The 18,534-nt window shown below is 56.9% G+C and overlaps 2 protein-coding genes across 15 annotated transcripts in view; both read left to right on the forward strand.

Annotated features, from left to right (window-relative positions):
* LOC126943250 (60S ribosomal protein L28) overlaps positions 1-18,534 on the forward strand; it is a 108,513-nt gene that overhangs the window by 51,769 nt on the left and 38,210 nt on the right. The window contains exon 1 of one of the 12 annotated variants that reach the window (XM_050771826.1): positions 16,481-16,484. The exons of 9 other annotated variants lie outside the window; for them this stretch is intronic. The gene's annotated coding sequence lies outside the window, so the exon portion shown is untranslated. Of the gene's footprint in view, positions 1-16,480; positions 16,485-16,915; positions 16,920-17,170; positions 17,175-18,534 lie in introns of those variants that run through there. 2 more of the 12 variants (XM_050771831.1, XM_050771833.1) reach the window with 2 other exon arrangements.
* On the forward strand, positions 8,480-16,766 carry KMT5C (lysine methyltransferase 5C). Of its 3 annotated transcripts, none has more exons than XM_050771755.1 (9): positions 8,480-8,589; positions 10,438-10,690; positions 10,859-11,024; positions 11,387-11,496; positions 12,310-12,473; positions 12,607-12,626; positions 14,852-14,988; positions 15,137-15,321; positions 15,591-16,766. In XM_050771755.1, the coding sequence occupies exons 2-9, from the start codon at positions 10,581-10,583 to the stop codon at positions 16,082-16,084; spliced, it is 1,386 nt and encodes a 461-aa protein (XP_050627712.1). In that variant the 5' UTR covers positions 8,480-8,589; positions 10,438-10,580; the 3' UTR covers positions 16,085-16,766. The 3 variants fall into 3 exon arrangements, with proteins under 3 accessions (XP_050627712.1, XP_050627713.1, XP_050627714.1); XM_050771756.1 differs by having other exon boundaries at positions 10,557-10,690; positions 15,591-16,466; XM_050771757.1 differs by lacking the exons at positions 8,480-8,589; positions 10,438-10,690; positions 10,859-11,024 and adding an exon at positions 11,043-11,292 and having other exon boundaries at positions 15,591-16,466.

Below are 18,534 nucleotides of genomic sequence, written 5' to 3' on the forward strand. Positions count from 1 at the left end.
GATGTGGTTTCGCTGTTCGTCCCAGGCTGGAGTGCAGTGGTGCAATCTTGGCTCACTGCAACCTCCACCCCCCGGGTTCAATGATTCTCCTGCCTCAGCCTCCCAAGTAGCTGGGATTACTGGCACCCGCCACCATGCCCAGCTATTTTATTTTTTGTATTTTTAGTAGAGACAGGGTTTTGCCATATCGGCCAGGCTGGTCTCGAACTCCTGACCTCAGGTGATCCACCCACCTCAGCCTCCCAAAGTGTTAAGATTACAGGTGTGAGCCACCGTGCCAGTCCTGCAACGTCCTCTTGACGTGGACATCCCAGAGAGAGCAAAGTGAAAGTCACAGACTTTTTTTAGGATCTAACTTTTGACACACCATCATTTTTGCAATATCCTGTTGGTTACACAGCTCAGCACTATTCGAGGTGGAAAGAGCTACACAAGGATATGAATCCCACAAGTGGAGGATGGGGGACTGGGCGTGGTGGCTTATGCCTGTAATCCTAGCACTTCAGGAGGCTGAGGTGGGTGGATCACAAGGCCAAGAGTTTGAGACCAGCCTGACCAAAATGGTGAAACCCCATCTCTACTAAAAATTCTAGAATTAGCCAGGCTTGGTGGCGCATGCCTGTAATCCCAGCTACTCAGGAGGCTGAGAGAGGAGAATCCCTTCAACCCAGGAGGCAAAGGTTGCAGTGAGCAGAGATCGCACCATTGCACTCCAGCCTGGGCAACAGAGCGAGACTCTGTCTCAAGAAAAAAAAGAAGAAGTGGAGATTAGGGGGTCATTGAGGACAATTTTGGGAGCTGGCTACCACAAAATATCAATTCATTGCAAAATCTGAGCAGGAGAACGATGAGGGGTGTGTGTGTGTGTTTGTGCAATCATATATGTATATAGATATAGCTATATAGGTCCTTGTGTGTATATAAATTAATATATAGTATACAATAAGTATACTTATAGGGCCAGATACAGTAGCTCATGCCTGTAATCCCAGCACTTTGGGAGGCTGAGGCAGTAGGATTGCTTGAGCACAGGAGTTCAAGACCAGCCTGGGCAACATGGAAAGACCTAATCTGTACAAAAAATAAGAAAGTTAGCCAGATGTGGTGGTGCATGTCTGTGGTCCCAGCTACTCAGAAGGCTGAGGCAGGAGGATGGCTTGAGCTCAGGAGGTCAAGGCTGCAGTGAGCTAGGATCACACCACTGCACTCTAGCCTGGGCGACAGAGTGAGATCCTGTTTAAAAAAAAAAAAAAATGACTGAATATTTGACCAGGTATCCCCTGAGGCTGAGCCTTGGAATCTGTATTTTAATCACATTCTCAAGGTGACTTTGACTCCCCACACCCCACCTTTTTTTCTTTTTGTGTGTGTGGTACAACACAAAAAACATCAAATTCACCGTTTTACAGCCAGACACTGTGGCTCACACCTATAATCCCAGTGTGTGGGAGGCTGAAGCTGGAGGATTGCTTGAAGCCAGGAGTTCCGGACCGGCCTGGGCAGAATAGGGAAATCCCATCTCTACAAAAAATTTAAAAATAAGCTGGGTGTGGTGGCATGTGCTGGTAATCCCAGCTACTTGGGAGGCTGAGGTGGGAGAACTGCTTGAGCCAAGGCTGCAGTGAGCCATGACTGTGTCACTCCACAGTGAAACCCTGTCTCAAAAATTAATTAATGGATTAAAATGTTCATTTTAATTATTTTAAACTGTACAATTCAGTGGTAGGTACACGAGCAATGTCGTGAGGCCGTGCCGTGAGTTATGATCACACCACTGCACTTCCACCTGGGTAACAGAGAAACACTTATATATGTCTCTAAATATACACACACACACACACACACACACACACACACCATTTTAACTTTTTTTTTTTTTTTTTTTTTATTGAGACGGAGTCTCGCTCTGTCGCCCAGGCTGGAGTGCAGTGGCCGGATCTCAGCTCACTGCAAGTTCCGCCTCCCGGGTTCACGCCATTCTCCTGCCTCAGCCTCCCAAGTAGCTGGGACAACAGGCGCCCGCCACCTCGCCCGGCTAATTTTTTGTATTTTTTAGTAGAGACGGGGTTTCACCGTGTTAGCCAGGATGGTCTCGATCTCCTGACCTCGTGATCCACCCGTCTCAGCCTCCCGAAGTGCTGGGATTACAGGCTTGAGCCACCACGCCCGGCATTTTAACTATTTTATTTTACTTATTGTTTTATTATTTTTTTGAGGCAGAGTCTCTCTCTGTTGCCCAGGCTGGAGTGCAATGGTGTGATCTCGGCTCACTGTAACCTCCGCCTCCTGGGTTCAAGTGATTCTCCTGCCTCAGCCTCCCGAGTAGCTGAGATTACAGGTGCCTGCCACCGTGCCCGGCTAATTTTTTGTATTTTTAGTAGAGACAGGGTTTTGCCATGTTGGTCAGGCTGGTCTCAAACTCCTGATCCCAGGTGATCCAACCACCTCAGCCTCCCAAAGTGCTGGCATTACAGGCATGAGCCACCACACCCGGCCCCATTTTAACTATTTTAAAGTGTACAATTCAGTGGTATTAGGTACAACCATCACCACTGTCTAGTTGCAGAACTTCTTCATCATCCCAAAAGGAAAGCCCGTACCTGTTAGCAGTCACTTGCCCCAGCCTCTGCAACCATGAATTTGCTTTGTGTCTCTATGGATTTATCTATCCTGGACATTTCATAGAAATGGCGTCGTACCGAATGTGGCCTTTTGTCTCTGGCCCCCTTCGCCTAGCGTGATGTTCTCAGGGGCCATCCGTGTCCCAGCATGAGTCATTCCTTCTTATTTTATTATGCCACCTGAAGTCTGAGACCCACCCCGCCAGCTATCAGCAGCTGGTTTCTTTCTGGGCAGTGCGGCCCGGAGATCAGGAGTGCAAAGTGCACCAGACTCTGGAGTCCTGTAACTTGGATGTTAACTCTGGGCCACTTACATCATCTCTGTAAGCCTTACTTTGCTTATCGGTAAAATGAGCATTCAACAGCCCCTCCCTCACAGGGCTATTTGCAAAGCGGCTGCTGTGTGGTAAGAGTTCAGTAAAAACTGGCCAGGCGCGGTGGCTCACGCCTGTAATCCCAGCACTTTGGGAGGCCGAGGCGGGCAGATCACAAGGTCAGGAGATCGAGACCACGGTGAAACCCCGTCTCTACTAAATATACAAAAAAAATTAGCCGGGCGCGGTGGCGGGCACCTGTAGTCCCAGCTACTCAGGAGGCCGAGGCAGGAGAATGGTGTGAACCCGGGAGGCGGAGCTTGCAGTGAGCCGAGATCGCGCCACTGCACCCCAGAGCCTGGGCAACAGAGCGAGATTCCGTCTCAAAAAAAAAAAAAAAAAAAAAAAAAGGGTTCAGTAATAGCTTTCATATTATTCCATGTTGTGAGATATGCTAGAATTGGTTCAACCATCTCCTATTGTTGGACATTCTTTTCTGGGTTTTTTTTTGTTGTTGTTGTTTTTTAGACAGTTTGCTCTGTTGCCCAGGCTGGAGTGCAATGGCGTGATCTCGCCTCACTGCAACCTCCGCCTCCCGGGTTCAGATGATTCTCCTGCCTCAGCCTCCTGAGTAGATGGGTTACAGGCACCCGCCACCACGCCTGGCTAATTTTTGTATTTTTAGTAGCGACAGCATTTCGCCACGTTGGCCAGGCTGGTCTCAAACTCCTGACCTCAGGTGATCTGCCCACCTCAGCCTCCCGAAGTGTTGGGATTATAGGCGTGAGCCACCGCACCCGACCTACTTTTCTGTTTTTTAAACAATGCTGAGTGAGATTATTTGGCTCTGTGTCCCTACCCAAATCTCACCTTGAATTTGAAACCCCATAACCCCCACGTGTCAAGGGCAGGACCACGTGGAGGAAATTGAATCATGGTGAACCCCCATGCTGTTCTCATCATAATGAGTGAGTTCTCAGGAGGTCTGAAGGTTTTATTTTATTTTATTTTATTTATTTATTCATTTATTTTGAGACAGAGTCTTGCTCTTGTCGTCACCCAGGCTGGAATGCAATGGCACCATCTTGGCTCACCGGGACAACAGAATGAGACTTCGTCTCAATAAAACAAAAAAGAATAAAACCCTGGAGGTGGAATTGATGTGTCAAATTTTATTTGTATTATGAAATATTTCTGACTTGTAGAAAAGAACAGACAGTAGCCAGGCGCAGTGGCTCATGCCTGTAATCCCAGCACTTTGGGAAGCCAAGGCAGGTGGATCATGAGGTCAGGAGTTCAAGACCAGCCTGGCCAAGATGGTGAAACCCCACCTCTATTAAAAATACAAAAAAAAATGAGCCAGGTGTGGTGGTGGGCAACTATAATCCCAGCTACTTGGGAGGCTGAGGCAGAGAATTGCTTGAAGCCGGGAGGCAGAGGTTGCAGTGAGCTGAGATCATGCCACTGCACTCTAGCCTGGGTGACAGAGTGAGACTCCATCTCTTAAAAAAACAAAAACAAACAAACAAAAACAGAAAAGAACAGATAGTAGGCCAGGCGAGGTGGCTCACACCTGCAATCCCAGCACTTTGGGAGGCCGAGGCAGGTAGATCGCCTGAGGTCAGGAGTTCGAGACCAATCTGGCCAACGTGGTGAAACCCCATCTCTACTAAAAATACGAAAATTAGCTGGGCCTGGTGGTGGGCGCCTGTAGTCCCAGCTACTCGGGAGGCTGAGGCAGGAGAATGGCGTGAACCCGGGAGGCGGAGCTTGCAGTGAGCCCAGATTGTGCCACTGCACTCCAGCCTGGGTGACAGAGCAAGACTCCTTAAAAAGAAAAAAGAAAGAAAGAAAGGGAAAAAGAAAGAAATGCAGTTTTGTTATAGGTGTGGTTAAAAAAATAGAGAAAAAAGAAAAATATAATGAACGTATGGATTCCACCGCAGGGCTTAAACAAAATTTACAAATTCCAATGTCCTGTGTAGCTTTCCCAACTGCATTCTTTCCTCTCCACCTCAAGGGCCGCGGCTTCCCTCTCCCATCCTGTGTTAGTCACGCCCTTCATGTGTGTATCCTTTTGCAACATGTATCCACATGCAACCATTGTTTTGTTTTGCTTTGTTTTGTTTTTTGAGATGGAATTTCGCTCTTGTTGTCCAGGCTGGAGTATAGTGGCGCAGTCTTGGCTCACTGCAACCTCCAGCTCACCTCAACCTCTGCCTCCCAGGTTCAAGCAATTCTCCTGCCTCAGCCTCCTAAGTAGCTGGGATTACAGGCGCCCACCACCATGCCTGGGTAAGTTTTGTATTTTTAGTAGAGACGGGGTTTCACCATGTTGGCCAGGCTGGTGTCGAACTTCCGACCTCAGGTGATCTACCTGCCTTGGCCTCCCAAAGTGCTGGGATTACAGGCATGAGCAGCCGTGCCTGACCATTTTATGTGTTTTAAAACTTCGTGTCAATGCAATTGTAGACTTCTGCAATGCCATTGTAGACTTCTGGTAATATATGGGATGCTGGTGCATCTACTTTCACTGACCTATGGTGTTCCCCTGTATCAATACACCAGGACCCATGTATCCATTGTTCAGGAGATGGACACGGAGACCATTTCCAGTTCCTCACTGTTACAAACAGGATAGCGAGCATTCTTGCGTTTATCTCTTTATTCCAAGTCGGAGAGTTTCTCTAGAGTGTACGCCCACCCACTAGTAGAAGGACTGCACTTCATACACACTGATAAGACTTTTCCAGTTAGCTGAGGTTTTTATGGAGTCCTTTATACTTGCCATTTCCCCCTCCCTGGGTAAGGCTGCTTTTCTCTTTTGGAGCTGGTCACCTGTCTCTCCCCACTGATGAACAGAGAGTTACAGCAGGCATCACCTTTCCCTTGTACGGCCACCTCTGTCCACCTCTGTCTCCTCTGGCTGCTCCATGGCAAGTCCCCAGCCCCAGTTCCCTTCTGCCAGCATGGTCTTGGCCAAAGTGATGGTCCCGAGAAAGGTGTGGTCGACTTTAGCTGTAGTGGTGCCTGCCTGAGTTAGGGAGTATTTCAGAGCTCACAAGAGATTAGGGAGGTAAAGCATGGGGCTAAGGGATAGTCCTTGTTGGAGAAGAAATAGCATGAACAAAGGGTGGGAAGCTGGAAGCCAAACAAGTGTATGGTCTCTGTTTTATAGATGGGAACCTGAAGCCCAGAGATGGCAAGTCACTTCCTCAAAGTCACAGAGCAACGCAGAGACTATCAGCTTCATCCTTATTGGTTGGTCATTCATACATTCATTTGGTACATATTAACAAAGTGCCTAGGCCAGGCGCAGTGGCTCACACCTGTAATCCCAGCACTTTGGGAGGCTGAGGCAGATGGATCACCTGAGGTCAGGAGTTCAAGACCAGCCTAGTCAACATGGTGAAACCACACCTATACTAAAAATACAAAAATTAGCCGGGCATCGTGGTGGGCACCTGTAATCCCAGCTACTCAGGAGGCTGAGGCAGGAGAATCAATTGCAGCTGGGAGGCAGAGAGCCGAGATTACACCACTGCACTCCAGCCTGGATGACAGAGCAAGACCCTGTCTCAAAAAAAAAAAAAAAAAAAAAAAAAGAGAAAGAGAGAGAGAGGGAAGGGAGCATCACTGAATAAGCCCACGGAGAGACCCTGTCTCTACAAAAAATTAAAGAATTAACTGGGCATGGTGGCATGCGTCTGTGGTCCCAGCTACTCAGGAGGCTGAGGCAGAGGATTGCTTGAACCCAGGAGGTCGAGGCTGCAGTGAGCCATCATTCCACCACTGCACTCCAACCTGGGCGACAGAGGATGACCCTGTCTCAAAACACAATACATGCCAGGCACGGTGGCTCACGCCTGTAATCCCAGCACTTTGGGAGGCTGAGGCAGGTGGATCACCTGAGGTCAGGAGTTCGAGAGCAGCCTGACCAACATGGTGAAACCCCGTCTCCAAAAAAAAAAAAAAAAAAGCCGAGTGTGGTAGTGCATGCCTGTAATCTCAGCTACTTGGGAGGCTGAGGCAGGAGAATCGCTTGAACCTGGGTGGTGGAGGTTGCAGTGAGCCGAGATCGCACCATTCCACTCCAGTCTGGGCAACAAGCGGGAACTCCGTCTAAAACAAAATCAGCCGGGTGTGGTAGCGCATGCCGAAGCGGAGGCTGCAGTGAGCCGAGATCACTCCACTGCACTCCAGCCTGGGCAAGAGAGCAATACTCTGTCTCAAACACACACACACACCCCAAAAACAGCACCTACTCTGTGCCATGCATTGTTTTAAGGGCCCACTATTTATAGCTATACAGGTGAACCGCATGTCTGACGGTGATCCTATAAAATTGTAGTATCGAATTTTTACGGTACTTTTTCTATGAGTAGACACACAAGCGCCTACATTGTGTTACCGGACAGTAACCTGCCGCACAGCTGTGTGGCCCAGGAGCCGCCGGCCACCTTACAGCCCAGGTGCCCGCAGCCCTGCCACGTAGGTGTGAGTGATGTTGCTCTAGGATGTTGGCAGGATGACGACATCGCCTGAACACACACTGCCCAGATGGTATCAGTGTCGTTAAGCGAAGAATGGCTGTGGCGAAACAAACAAACAAGCAAACAAAGACCGCCTGTTCTGAGTGCGGAGCTTATTATTCTGGGCGTAATTATGATGAATTGTTAGTTACGTTTGCCTGCAGGATTGAGGTAGGGGGTGATCCCAATTAGGGGGTGCCCCAGGGGAGCGCCCCAGGAGTCAGGGCTTGTCTCAAAAGCCTTGCCTCAGCCTCCCCTCCATCCGACCCCGTTCATATCGCGGGAAGGTCCCACAGAGTGGCTGTGGATACTCCCGAAACGCAGCGGTGTAAACGGGGAGGGAAGGAGAGAGACAGTGGTCTGGGAGGGAGAGAGACTGAAGAGCCCTTTGTAGCCAGGCAGAGCTGTCAATAAAGTTTCGTCGCCTTAGTAACCGCAGGCTTCGCGGCGCGGGAGGGGAGAGGGATGGCGGTGCGCGCACAGTCACCGCCTTCCTCCCGCCCGCTCCGGCTTTCTCCCTCCTGCGGCTGAAGCTCTCTTCGGAGAAAGAGAATAGGGAGGCCGCAACTCTATGGTGATGGACGGATGCCTTACCCAATGGAAAGAGGAGCTGTCCCAAGGCCAGCCAGTCATATACGACTGCTGGTGCTGGCAGAGCCCGCCCTCTTTCCACTTGGACCTGAATAACCCGACCCAACCCGAGTTTCGCCCGGAGCGACTGCGCTTTCGGCCAATGAGTGCGTCGATTTCAGGCCGCAGTGGGAGAGGAGGCGGGACACGTCGCTATGAGAGAGACTGAGGGACAGCGATGTCAACCACTGACAACAGTTCGCGGCGCTTGACGGCGGCGGGGGCGTGGCGGGATTTTATCTGGGTACTGAGGGGGACCGGGCGGGGAAAGAGTGGGGCTTGACCAATGGGAGCGCCGGAGCTTCGTAGCAACGGAGGACTGGCGGTAGCCGTGACCAATAGAAACTTCAGTGGCCTTGGCGGGGCGGGCCCGGCGAACAGATGGGAGGTGCGGCGACAGTGTTTGACGAGAGCTGAAGGAGGCAGTGGGAGGTGTTGGCGGCGGCGGCGCGGGCGCCTGAGGAGGAGGAGGAGGAGGAGGAGGAGAAGCGGGTGAGGGGCGGCGCGGGGCCCGATCTCTGAGCCCCTTCACGGCCCCAGCCCCGCGCCGCCTTGGCTCCCAGTCGCCCCCTGCCCCGACTGCCCCCCACCCCGCCCGGCCCCTCCTCGTGTCCAGGCACCCACGTCTCCCGGCCTCTCGCCGGGCCTCGGGCTTCGCGGCACCGCAGCCTCCTTCCTGTGCTTCCTCACCCGGGCCCTGACCCCCTTCTTACGTCCACAGCCCTCCCTGCATCCTCAGGGCCTCTCCCTGACCTCCTGTCACTCTCCAGGCCTCTCCCTGCACCCCCAGGCCCCCTCCTGCACCCCCCAGGGCCTTTCCCTGACCTCACCCTCCAGGCTTCTCCCTGCACCCCTAGGCCTCTTCCTGCACCCTCAGGGCCTCTCCCTGACCCCTCTCTCACCCCTGGGCCCTCCCTGCACCCCCAGGGCCAATCCCTGACCTCCTCTCACCCTCCAGGCTTCCTCCTGGACCCTCTAGGTCTCTCTGTGCCCTAGAACCTCTCTCTAACCCCTCTCCCCCTCTCCTGGCTCTCCCTGGACCCTGAGGTTGGCCTCTGACCCTCCAGGTCCCTTGCCCTGGGCTCTCACCGCCCACCCAGGCCCCTCCCTGGGCCCCCAGGCCCTTCCCTAGGGTCTCCCTTTCCTGGATTCCCCAGGACCCCACCAAGCCCCGTCTGGATCCCTAGGCCCCTGTCGGCCCTCTCAGGCCCCTCACTCACTGGACACCAAGGAACTTCTCCACCGTCCCTGGGTCGCCCCCCCACCCAGGTCTCCCGTCTGGCTCCTCCCTGGGTCCCTAGGCCTTTCCCCGCACTCTGCCCTCCCTGGCACCCCCTTCCCTTCCTCACACCCCTCTGAGCGCCCCCAGGCCCGGCTGCAGCCTTCTGCCCCGCATGGCCTCCTGCCGTGCCCACCGCTGTGCGTTTCTGTCCTTGCCCCCAGTCCCCTCTCCAGCTTCCCCGCCGTCCCTGGCGCCCTCCCGCAGCGCCCCCTCTTTCTCTTCTGCAGCCTCCCAGTCTGTCCCCGACCCCTCTATAGCCGTCTCTGCAGCTCCCGCTCCTTCTCCTCCACTCCCGGGCGCAGATGAGCCTGGGGTGCCCTGGTGCGGGGACGAGGCTGGCCTCCGTCTGGGTTAGGGGTTTGGGTGGTTTCTTTCATCTCTCCATTCTCTCCTGGCTCCGCTTTAAAAACATGTTTTTGTAGATGTTGACCTGTGCTGCCTCCCCATAGTCTTCCTTTGCTCCCCACCCCACCCCTGCTTTTGTCCTCTGAGCCCCCCTCCCCTGGAATCCTTGGAGAGGGAGCAGGTGCTGGGATCCCTCCCCTGCCCTCCCTCCCCTCACCCGCCTCCAGGCTGCCTGGGGCTTCACCCGGAGCCTCCTGACCACTCCCGAAGGCTGCCGGGGAGGCAGGGGGCGGAGACCGAGGCTGGGTCGTGGTGGGGGTGGAGGGCGGGACCTCGGGCTGGCGGGAAGCTTTGACTTTTCCTCCTTGAGGGCTAGAGGTGAAGCGGCTCCCCACCTTGCTAAGCCTTTAGGGTGATCCCGGCTGCCAGTCAGTCAGCCTTCCCTGGGCCCACAGAGATGGGTGTTGGGGGGGGTCTCTGCACATGGGCAGGGGCATCTGCGTGTGTCAGTCTGAATGTGCATGGGTGTGCCTGGTGCCCGTGTGCGTGTGCACGTGGGGTTGTGTGTTGCCCTGCAGAGCAAGAGGGGATAGAGATGCTAAGGTGATGGCTGACATGGCTCTGGGGTTTCCCTACTCTCAGAAGTACTTGTTGCGTTCCATCTTCGCCAGCAGCCCGGTGAAGTCTGCACTGCTTTTCTCCCCATTTTGCAGATGAGATTGTGGGGCTCGCCAGCGTCCCCCACGGCTTCTGAGTAGCTCAGGAGTGGAGTCAGCACCACGCCAGGCTCCCCGCGCCTGCCTTGCCCTCACTTGTTCCTGCTCTCTAACAGAGGCAGCATGGTCCGCAGGGCACCATGGGGCCGGACAGAGTGACAGCACGAGAACTGTGCGAGAACGACGACCTGGCCACCAGCCTCGTCCTGGACCCCTACCTCGGTTTCCGCACCCATAAGATGAACGTCAGGTGAGGCGGCCTGGGGGCGAGGGCGGGCCCGAGCGGTCAGGACCCCTCCCCTTGCACCACTGCCGCCCCTCAGCCCTCTCCTCAGCCTGGTCCTCCCCTCAGCTCCAAGTGGGGGTTGGGGCCGGGGCCCGGGAAGGCCCTGGGACCCAGGCATGCCCTCTCCCCCAGCCCTGTGCCCCCACTGCGGCGACAGCAGCACCTGCGCTCAGCGCTGGAAACTTTCCTGAGGCAGCGGGACCTGGAGGCTGCGTACCGGGCCCTGACGCTGGGAGGCTGGACGGCCCACTACTTCCAGAGCCGGGGCCCGCGGCAGGAGGCTGCCCTCAAGACCCACGTGAGGGCGCCCTCCCCTCCCCCGTCCTCACCGCGTGTCCTCCCTGCTCACCGGGCTTGGTCCTGCCTGGCAGACGCTCTAGAGTCCCTCAGCGCAGCCCCTGGGGCCCCCTGACTTCCTAGCCCTTGGGACCATCTGAGGCAAGGCTCAGAGAATCCTAGGAGAGGAGAGTTGGGGGGGGCCCTCTGAGATGTACTCCAACCTCTTCATTTGACGGATGAGGAAACTGAGGCCCCGAGAGGGAACACGAGGCCCCCGAGACCACACAGTGAGTCAGTGGCAGAGCAGGCCTAGATTCCTGGAGAGAGAGGGCCAAAGATGCGCCTGCCCCACCTCCTCACCCCCACCCTCACCCTCACCAGGTCTATCGCTACCTCCGTGCCTTCCTGCCGGAAAGTGGCTTTACCATCCTGCCCTGCACGCGCTACTCCATGGAGACCAACGGGGCCAAGATCGTGTCCACTCGTGCTTGGTAAGAGGGCAGGACTCCCTCCGGGCCTCCTTGGAAGAGACAGGGCTCAGAGGGGATGAGAGACCCTCTGTTCATGGACTGGCCAACCGGGGAAAAGAGAGGTGCCTGGTCCTCCGGGCATCCTAGGAAGGTAGTGGAGCTAATCCTGGAACCCCTTTGTGGCTACCAGGGTGCTGCTGGAGCGGGAGACCCCAGATGTGACCCCAGGGTTCCTGGGGCTTCCAGGAAAGAACTAGGCTTCTGCTTAGGGGTGCGTTGTCCTTACCTCATCGTGACCTGAGCCCCCACCACATGTTAAACACCCCTGAGTGCAGTGAGGAGACCCTGCCCCTGCGGGGTTCACAGTCTGGTGAGGAGGCGGGTGGCAGACAAGTCAACATGCAGTCTCTGGTCCCGGCTGGTACACGCTGCAGGGGAGCTGCGAGGAATGAGCAAGTGCTCCCAGGGCGAGGCTCACACTGAGAGGGGAAGCACCAGCCTGAGGGTCTGGTGGGGCGAGTAGCGGGGAGTCCAGACAGGAGGCAATTGGGAGCAGGAGGTGCTATGAGAGTGAGGGGAGAGAATGGGGGCTGTATCTGCTGTGTGTGTGCTGTCCTGAAGGCTTTCAGCAGAAGGGTCCTGTGAGGTTGGAGCAGGGAAGCCCACCCAGGCGGGAGGGGAAGAGGAAGATCTGGAAGACGGATCGCCAGTAGCCAGCACCAGCGCACAGGAGTCCCTGCTCCCTGGGTGCCTCTGTGCCGGAGGCCCGAGTCCCCTGAGCACCTGCAGGAGGCCAGGCATTGCCCACAGCCCCGCCCCCTGGCCTCTTGGCAGGAAAAAGAATGAGAAGCTGGAGCTGCTGGTGGGCTGCATCGCAGAGCTGCGGGAGGCGGATGAGGGGCTGCTGAGGGCCGGTGAGAATGACTTCAGCATCATGTACTCAACCCGCAAGCGAAGTGCTCAGCTGTGGCTGGGCCCAGCCGCCTTCATCAACCATGGTGAGGGTCAGGCAGGTGGGTGGGCGGGATGGGATGGGACTAGGTGGAGCTGGAGGGATGTGGTGGGAGGGTTTGGCGACTAAGCTCTGAGCTCACCCACCTCTCTTCTCTCTCCTGCCCCGACTGGCTCCAGACTGCAAACCCAACTGCAAGGTAAGGCCCTGGGACTCGGGAGGAGTGGCCACGTGGGAAGAAAGGGTGCCTGTGGCCTGGGGAAAGGGTTTTTGGTCAGTAAAGAGCCAAATGCTGGCCGGGCGTGGTATCTCACGCCTGTAATCCCAGCACTTTGGGAGGCCGAGGCAGGCAGATCATGAGGTCAGGAAATCGAGACCATGGTGAAACCCCATCTCTACTAAAAATACAAAAAATTAGCCGGGCATGGTGGCGGGCACCTGTAGTCCCAGCTACTCGGGAGGCTGAGGCAGGAGAATGGCGTGAACCCGGGAGGCGGAGCTTGCAGTGAGCCGAGATCGCGCCCTTGCACTCCAGCCTGGGCCACAGAGCGAGACTCTGTCTCAAAAATAAAAATAAAAAAAGAGCCAAATGCTGCCCCCTGTCTCCACGGCTTCCCACGGGTCCTGGAAGGAGCAGAGTGGGTATCTGGTCACAAGGCTACCAAAAAGGAGAAAGGGGCTCCAGCTTGGCCAGTGTTGCCTGGCTGTTTGTGCAGTTGCGCTGGAACCCTGGTTGCCAGCTGCTGGCCATCTTTCTTCTCTGAAAACTGAGCTGGGAGCTGTGCCAATTTGGGCAGGGAGTGTGGCAGTGAGGCAGGGCCCTGTGGTGGGAGCTCCCAGCCTTGCAGGGAGCAACACAGGCAGCTGTGGTGTCAGGAGCAGGGAGGCCAGAGAGCCCCAGGGGTCAGGGGTCACAACTCAGGATGCTGTCCAGACATACTGAGGAGAGGCCGCTGGTTGTCCTATAGCCGGGAAGCGGAAGGAACGAGGAGGGTGGGCTCCAGGAAGGCATTGAGGGCGCACCCTCTGGAGCGCAGACCTCGGTGGGGCGCCCCGGGAGGCATGACAAAGGGGTCCAGATCTTCAGCTCCAGAGTCAGAACTGAGTTGGAGTCCTGGCTATGCTACCCCTGGCCTTTGGTTTTTCATCTCGGTTGGGGTTGGTTGCCCAGGAACACTGCAGGCTGGTCAGGTGTGCCAGAGGGTTTTGGACAGTGAATGCGCGGCCCTGATCTGGTGCCACACACAGACGCTGGGTGGGATGGAAACAAAAGGCGGTACCTGGAGAGGCTCTGCAGGGCGAGTGTGCGCTAGCCACCTTGAGCACAGGAGAGGGCGGCCAGCTCGCCAGCGATCTAGAACCATCTGGCTTCACAGAAGCGACGCCATGCTGGGCATCGACAGAGAGGCAGAATTTCCCTAGGTGTTAAAGGAAATCAAGGGCAAAGGAGGGCGTCTAGCAGGACATGGCACACCAGAGGGCTGGGGGTGCCCAATGACGGCTTTGGTCGGGCAGCAAGGCCTTGTGGCCCGGGCCAGGGAGCCACGGAAGCTCCCCCCAGGGTGTTTAATGGGAAGCTTGGGTTTTAGGTCACCCTGGAGGCCCATGTGCAAGAGGCTTGGCAGGAAGGGGAGAGGCTGGAGGCAGGGTGGCCACAGAGAGGTGATGAGGGGCTGACTCCAGTAGGGGTTTCAGGGAGGCAAGGAGAATGAGGATGTGGGAGGTGACGCACTTAGGAAGTAGTGGCCGGTTGGTCTGGGGGCCGTCAGGCAGGCAGGTGGCGAGGGCTACTCCCAGGCAAATGTCAGTCTTGAGTGGATGGATAAATGGACAGTTGGGTGGACAGTGGTCATGCCCCCTTCTAGACAGGGAACAGGGAGGGAGGCACAGCTGTGTGGGGCCCAGGAGGAGCCTGCGGGGCAGCTCCTGGGTGAATGATCCCAAAGGCAGGGCCAGAGCCCACACGGATTGGGCTGTGGAGTGGAGGCGGGCCTCAGAGAAGCGGGGGCAGCCCATGGCAGGCAGAGCTCAGACCTCAGCTGCCAAGGAACAGTTTGGTGGGGGGCAGGCAGCTCAGGAGGGGATGGGCTTGTGTGTGGCAGAAGAGGTGGGGCTTGGCACCAGGCCACAGAGGCTGGAGGGAGCGGTCAGCACCGCTGGCACGGCATGCTGCCGGAAGGTCAGGTTAGATCATCGTCCTGCAGGGAGGGGTGGAAACCAGCCAGTGGGTGGATTGTCCAGGGGCTACAGGCAAAGGTCAGGCCCTGGGCAAGGCAGCCGCCTCCGAATGCCACTTTTAGGGGCTCGGCTGTTGCCCCATTCCAGAAGAGGATGCTCAGGGCCAGGGTGTCCGGCCAGGCGTGGGGCATGGGTGAGCCCTCCCCTGTGCCCTGGGCCAGCGCGCTGAGTGGGCTTTGCCCTCAGTTTGTGCCTGCAGATGGGAACGCCGCCTGTGTGAAGGTGCTCCGGGACATCGAGCCTGGGGACGAGGTGACGTGCTTCTACGGCGATGGCTTCTTTGGCGAGAAAAATGAGCACTGTGAATGCTACACCTGTGAGAGGTGGGGACCAGGCAAGGGGTGGGTGGGTTCAGGACATGCTGGCTGCCCCAGGCATCTGGGCTTGTTGAGCCCAGAAATGCATCCTCAGGGCCCATCCCTGAGTGTGTTCAACCCCAGCCTCTCATCTCCCCTCCACCCGATCTCCCAGGAAAGGCGAAGGAGCTTTCCGAACGAGACCTAGGGAGCCTGCGTTGCCACCACGGCCCCTGGACAAGTACCAGCTACGTGAGACCAAGCGGCGGCTGCAAGGCCTGGACAGCGGCGGCCGACAGGGCCTGCTGGGCCCCCGGGTCTGCCTGCACCCGTCCCCACTGCGCCGGGACCCGTTCTGTGGTGAGCACCCCTCCCTGCCATCCCGGCAGCCCCTACCCTATGTGCTCCTGGTCATCTGTCTCCTTTCTTCTGAGCTCTCTGCCTAGCCTGGCACCCTCCCTCCCACCCTCAGCCCCTGGCAGGCCTCACTGTTGAGTAGTTCTGCCTACATGGTTCCTCTGGGGAGTGCAGGGCAGAGCCGCCTCCTTGTCCAGAGGAGGACCGGCCCAGCTTGCACTGACTTCACCTCTCCTTTATTCCTCCTCTCCCTGCTACCTGGACCTTCACAGCCGCCTGCCAACCCCTGCGCCTGCCAGCCTGTAGCGCCCGCCCAGACACCTCACCCCTCTGGCTCCAGTGGCTGCCTCAGCCCCAGCCCCGAGTGCGGTCCCGGAAGCGCCGACGCCCCCGGCCCCGGAGGGCCCCAGTGCTCTCCACCCACCACGCCGCCCGCATCTCCCTGCACCGATGGGGAGGCTGTGGCCCCCACTGCCGCCTGCGAGGAGAGGCCCTGGTGGCCCTGGGCCAGCCCCCCCGTGCCCGCTGGGTTCCCCAGCAGGACTGGCACTGGGCCCGGCGCTATGGGCTGCCTTACGTGGTGCGTGTGGACCTTCGTCGCCTGGCCCCAGCCCCACCACCCACCCCAGCCCCTGCTGGGACCCCAGGCCCCATCCTGGTCCCGAAGCAGGCCCTCGCCTTCGCCCCCTTCTCCCCACCCAAGCGCCTACGGCTGGTGGTCAGCCACGGTTCCATCGACCTAGATGTCGACGGGGAAGAGCTGTGACAGGCCAGACGGGGAGGCCCAGCAGGGAGAGAGGGTCCCTCTCCTAGCTACTCCCCAGGACCTTCAGAAGGAGCCCTTGGACCTCTGGGAGGGAGCTGACCCTTGACTTCAGCATAGCTCTGACCCTGGAACGGGGTTGGTTTGGATGCCCCCAGGGATCTGACCCCTGACCCTTTGTGACTGCTGACCCCTGAGCCACCCCCACTCCCACAGGGAGCCCTGGCCATTTGCTGCCCTTCCCACCCCTGCCCCAGCCTCAGGACTGCAGGAGCCGTCCACCTCCCTCAGCCCCTTCCTCCCCAGGGAGCAAAGCCATAAGGGGCAGGGGCCACCCCACGGCATCTCCTCGGGCATCTCCTCGGAAGTACAGGCCTTAGGAGGAGGTGGAACTGACGGGGGGTGGCACTCCCCGGAGACTGTCCTCACGAGGGGACTGGGTTCGCTCTCAGCTCTGCAGCTGTCTACAGTGGGGGGAAGGTTGGGGGGTGTCTGGGGGCATGTTCCCCTCACCACCCCCTGTGGGTCTCAGGGAGGCCGGGTGCGACCTCATCTTTCTCATGGTGCTATCCTGGTGCTATCGGGGTGGGGGGCTCCCTCCCCTCCCCCACACCAGAAAGGGGTATGTTGGGGGATTGGAAGCACTTGAACTTTTTATTTTATTAAAACCTTGTTATAAGCAGCACCCTTGGCGGTGTTTTGTTTTGGCTTACGTTTTCAAGGGATATGGGGAGGGTGGGACCGTCAGCTGTGCTGGTGAGAAGGGGAAGAGGCAGCCCAGGTCTGCGGCCCTGAGAGCTGTCGGGAGAGGGATTTGGGAGGGTGACGGACTAGGGGGACTGAGGCTGGAGCCCCATCCCCACTCGGGCTGTGCTTATAAAAATGCCTTCAGACCCATCCTCTCCTGGGAGCGGGTCCTCCCATTTTCCAGGCGAGGCCAACAAGGTTTAGCAAGCAGAGTGACTTGCGAAGGCCACATGGGGACTTGAGGGCTTTTGAGGGCCCTTCTCCCTTCTGGCACTTCTCAGTGAGAGGCCCCTCCCACATCTCAGTCCAAACAGAGAGAGACTGGTGGGGGCTGGCTGAGTGGGGGTGTGGGGGCTGCCCAGGACACCAGAGCCAGGCCTGGAGGAGGCGGCGCTGACGGGGCCTTCCTCAGCTGTGGCATCTTGGACTTTGTGGTGTCTGAGACCAGGATGATGAATCTTGTTTCTTAAAGTCCAATCCAGGATCTGGATTTTGCCGGGGCGTCTTAACTCTCCTTGTAATCTCGTTTTGCAAAAGGACTAACTGGCTGACTCTGAGCACTCCCTGATCCCAGGTACCTCCAGCTTCTCACAGACACTTTTCTCATTGGGGCCACCGAGCCCGTCTTACTTGGGCAGCTACAGGTCACCTGCTGGCTCCAGGACCCCCCTGCGCACCTCCACATCTGCCAGCCTTGAACAAGCTTACTGTGGAGGCGGACGAGGCCAGGCCGCAGGTATCAGGGAACTCTCCTCGGCCCTGGTGGAGAGGGAGCAACGGGGGAGGAGGGGCCACAGCGAGACCCATATGAGCACCTCTGCAGTGGCCCTGGGAGGTGGGGACAAGGGGGCAGTTGAGAACGGGTCAAACCTTGTTTACTTTAAAACTCGTTTAGATACATTGGATAATATGGCCTGTTCTATTTCTTTTGCAGGGAGAAAATTCCTCTTTCTTATAGTGCAAATCCTGCTAAACCCTGTTTGTTTTCTTTCTCATGTTAAAAATAAGGATGGAGAGAGCTCCAGGCCGTCAAACGGCAGAGAGATGGCTCCAGTAGCAGTCCCCAGGGATTTGTCTCTGAATAATGAACTGAAGCCATGCCGTTCGTTTCTTTCTTTTTTTTTTTTTTTTTTTGAGACAGGGTCTCGCTCTGTGGCCCAGGCTGGAATGCAGTGGCGCCATCTCGGCTCACCGCAACCTTCGTCTCCTGGATTCGAGCAATTCTCCTGCCTCAGCCTCCCGAGTGGCTGGGACCACGGGCACACGCCACCCCGTCAAGCTGATTTTTAAAATTTTTTGTAGCGATTGTGTCTCACTGTGTTGCTCAGGCTGGTCTCAAACTCCTGAGCTCAAGCAATCCTTCTGCCTCCGCCTCCCAAAGTGCTAGGATTACAGGTGTGAGCCACCACGCCCGGCCTTTTGTTTCTGAAATTCAGGTGCTGTTGCAACAGCTCTTAGAAAAAGAGGGCAGCAGAGCAGGGAGTCTTAGCTGAGGACTCATGGGTGGACGTCGGAACTTCCAGGAACGTTCGGAAATCTTCAGTGCACGTTTTTTACAGGGAGTTCAGAGCGTTCATCACATTCTCACAAGTTTCTATATCTGCCCCACCCCACCCCCAACAAAAAGGGCTAAAAACCAGGGGCAAGCCAGGTGCGGTGGCTCACACCTGTAATCCCAGCACTTTGGGAGGCCAAGGCGGGCGGAT

This window comes from Macaca thibetana, chromosome 19 (assembly GCF_024542745.1).
Source record: "Macaca thibetana thibetana isolate TM-01 chromosome 19, ASM2454274v1, whole genome shotgun sequence".
NCBI classification, from domain to species: Eukaryota; Metazoa; Chordata; class Mammalia; order Primates; family Cercopithecidae; genus Macaca; species Macaca thibetana.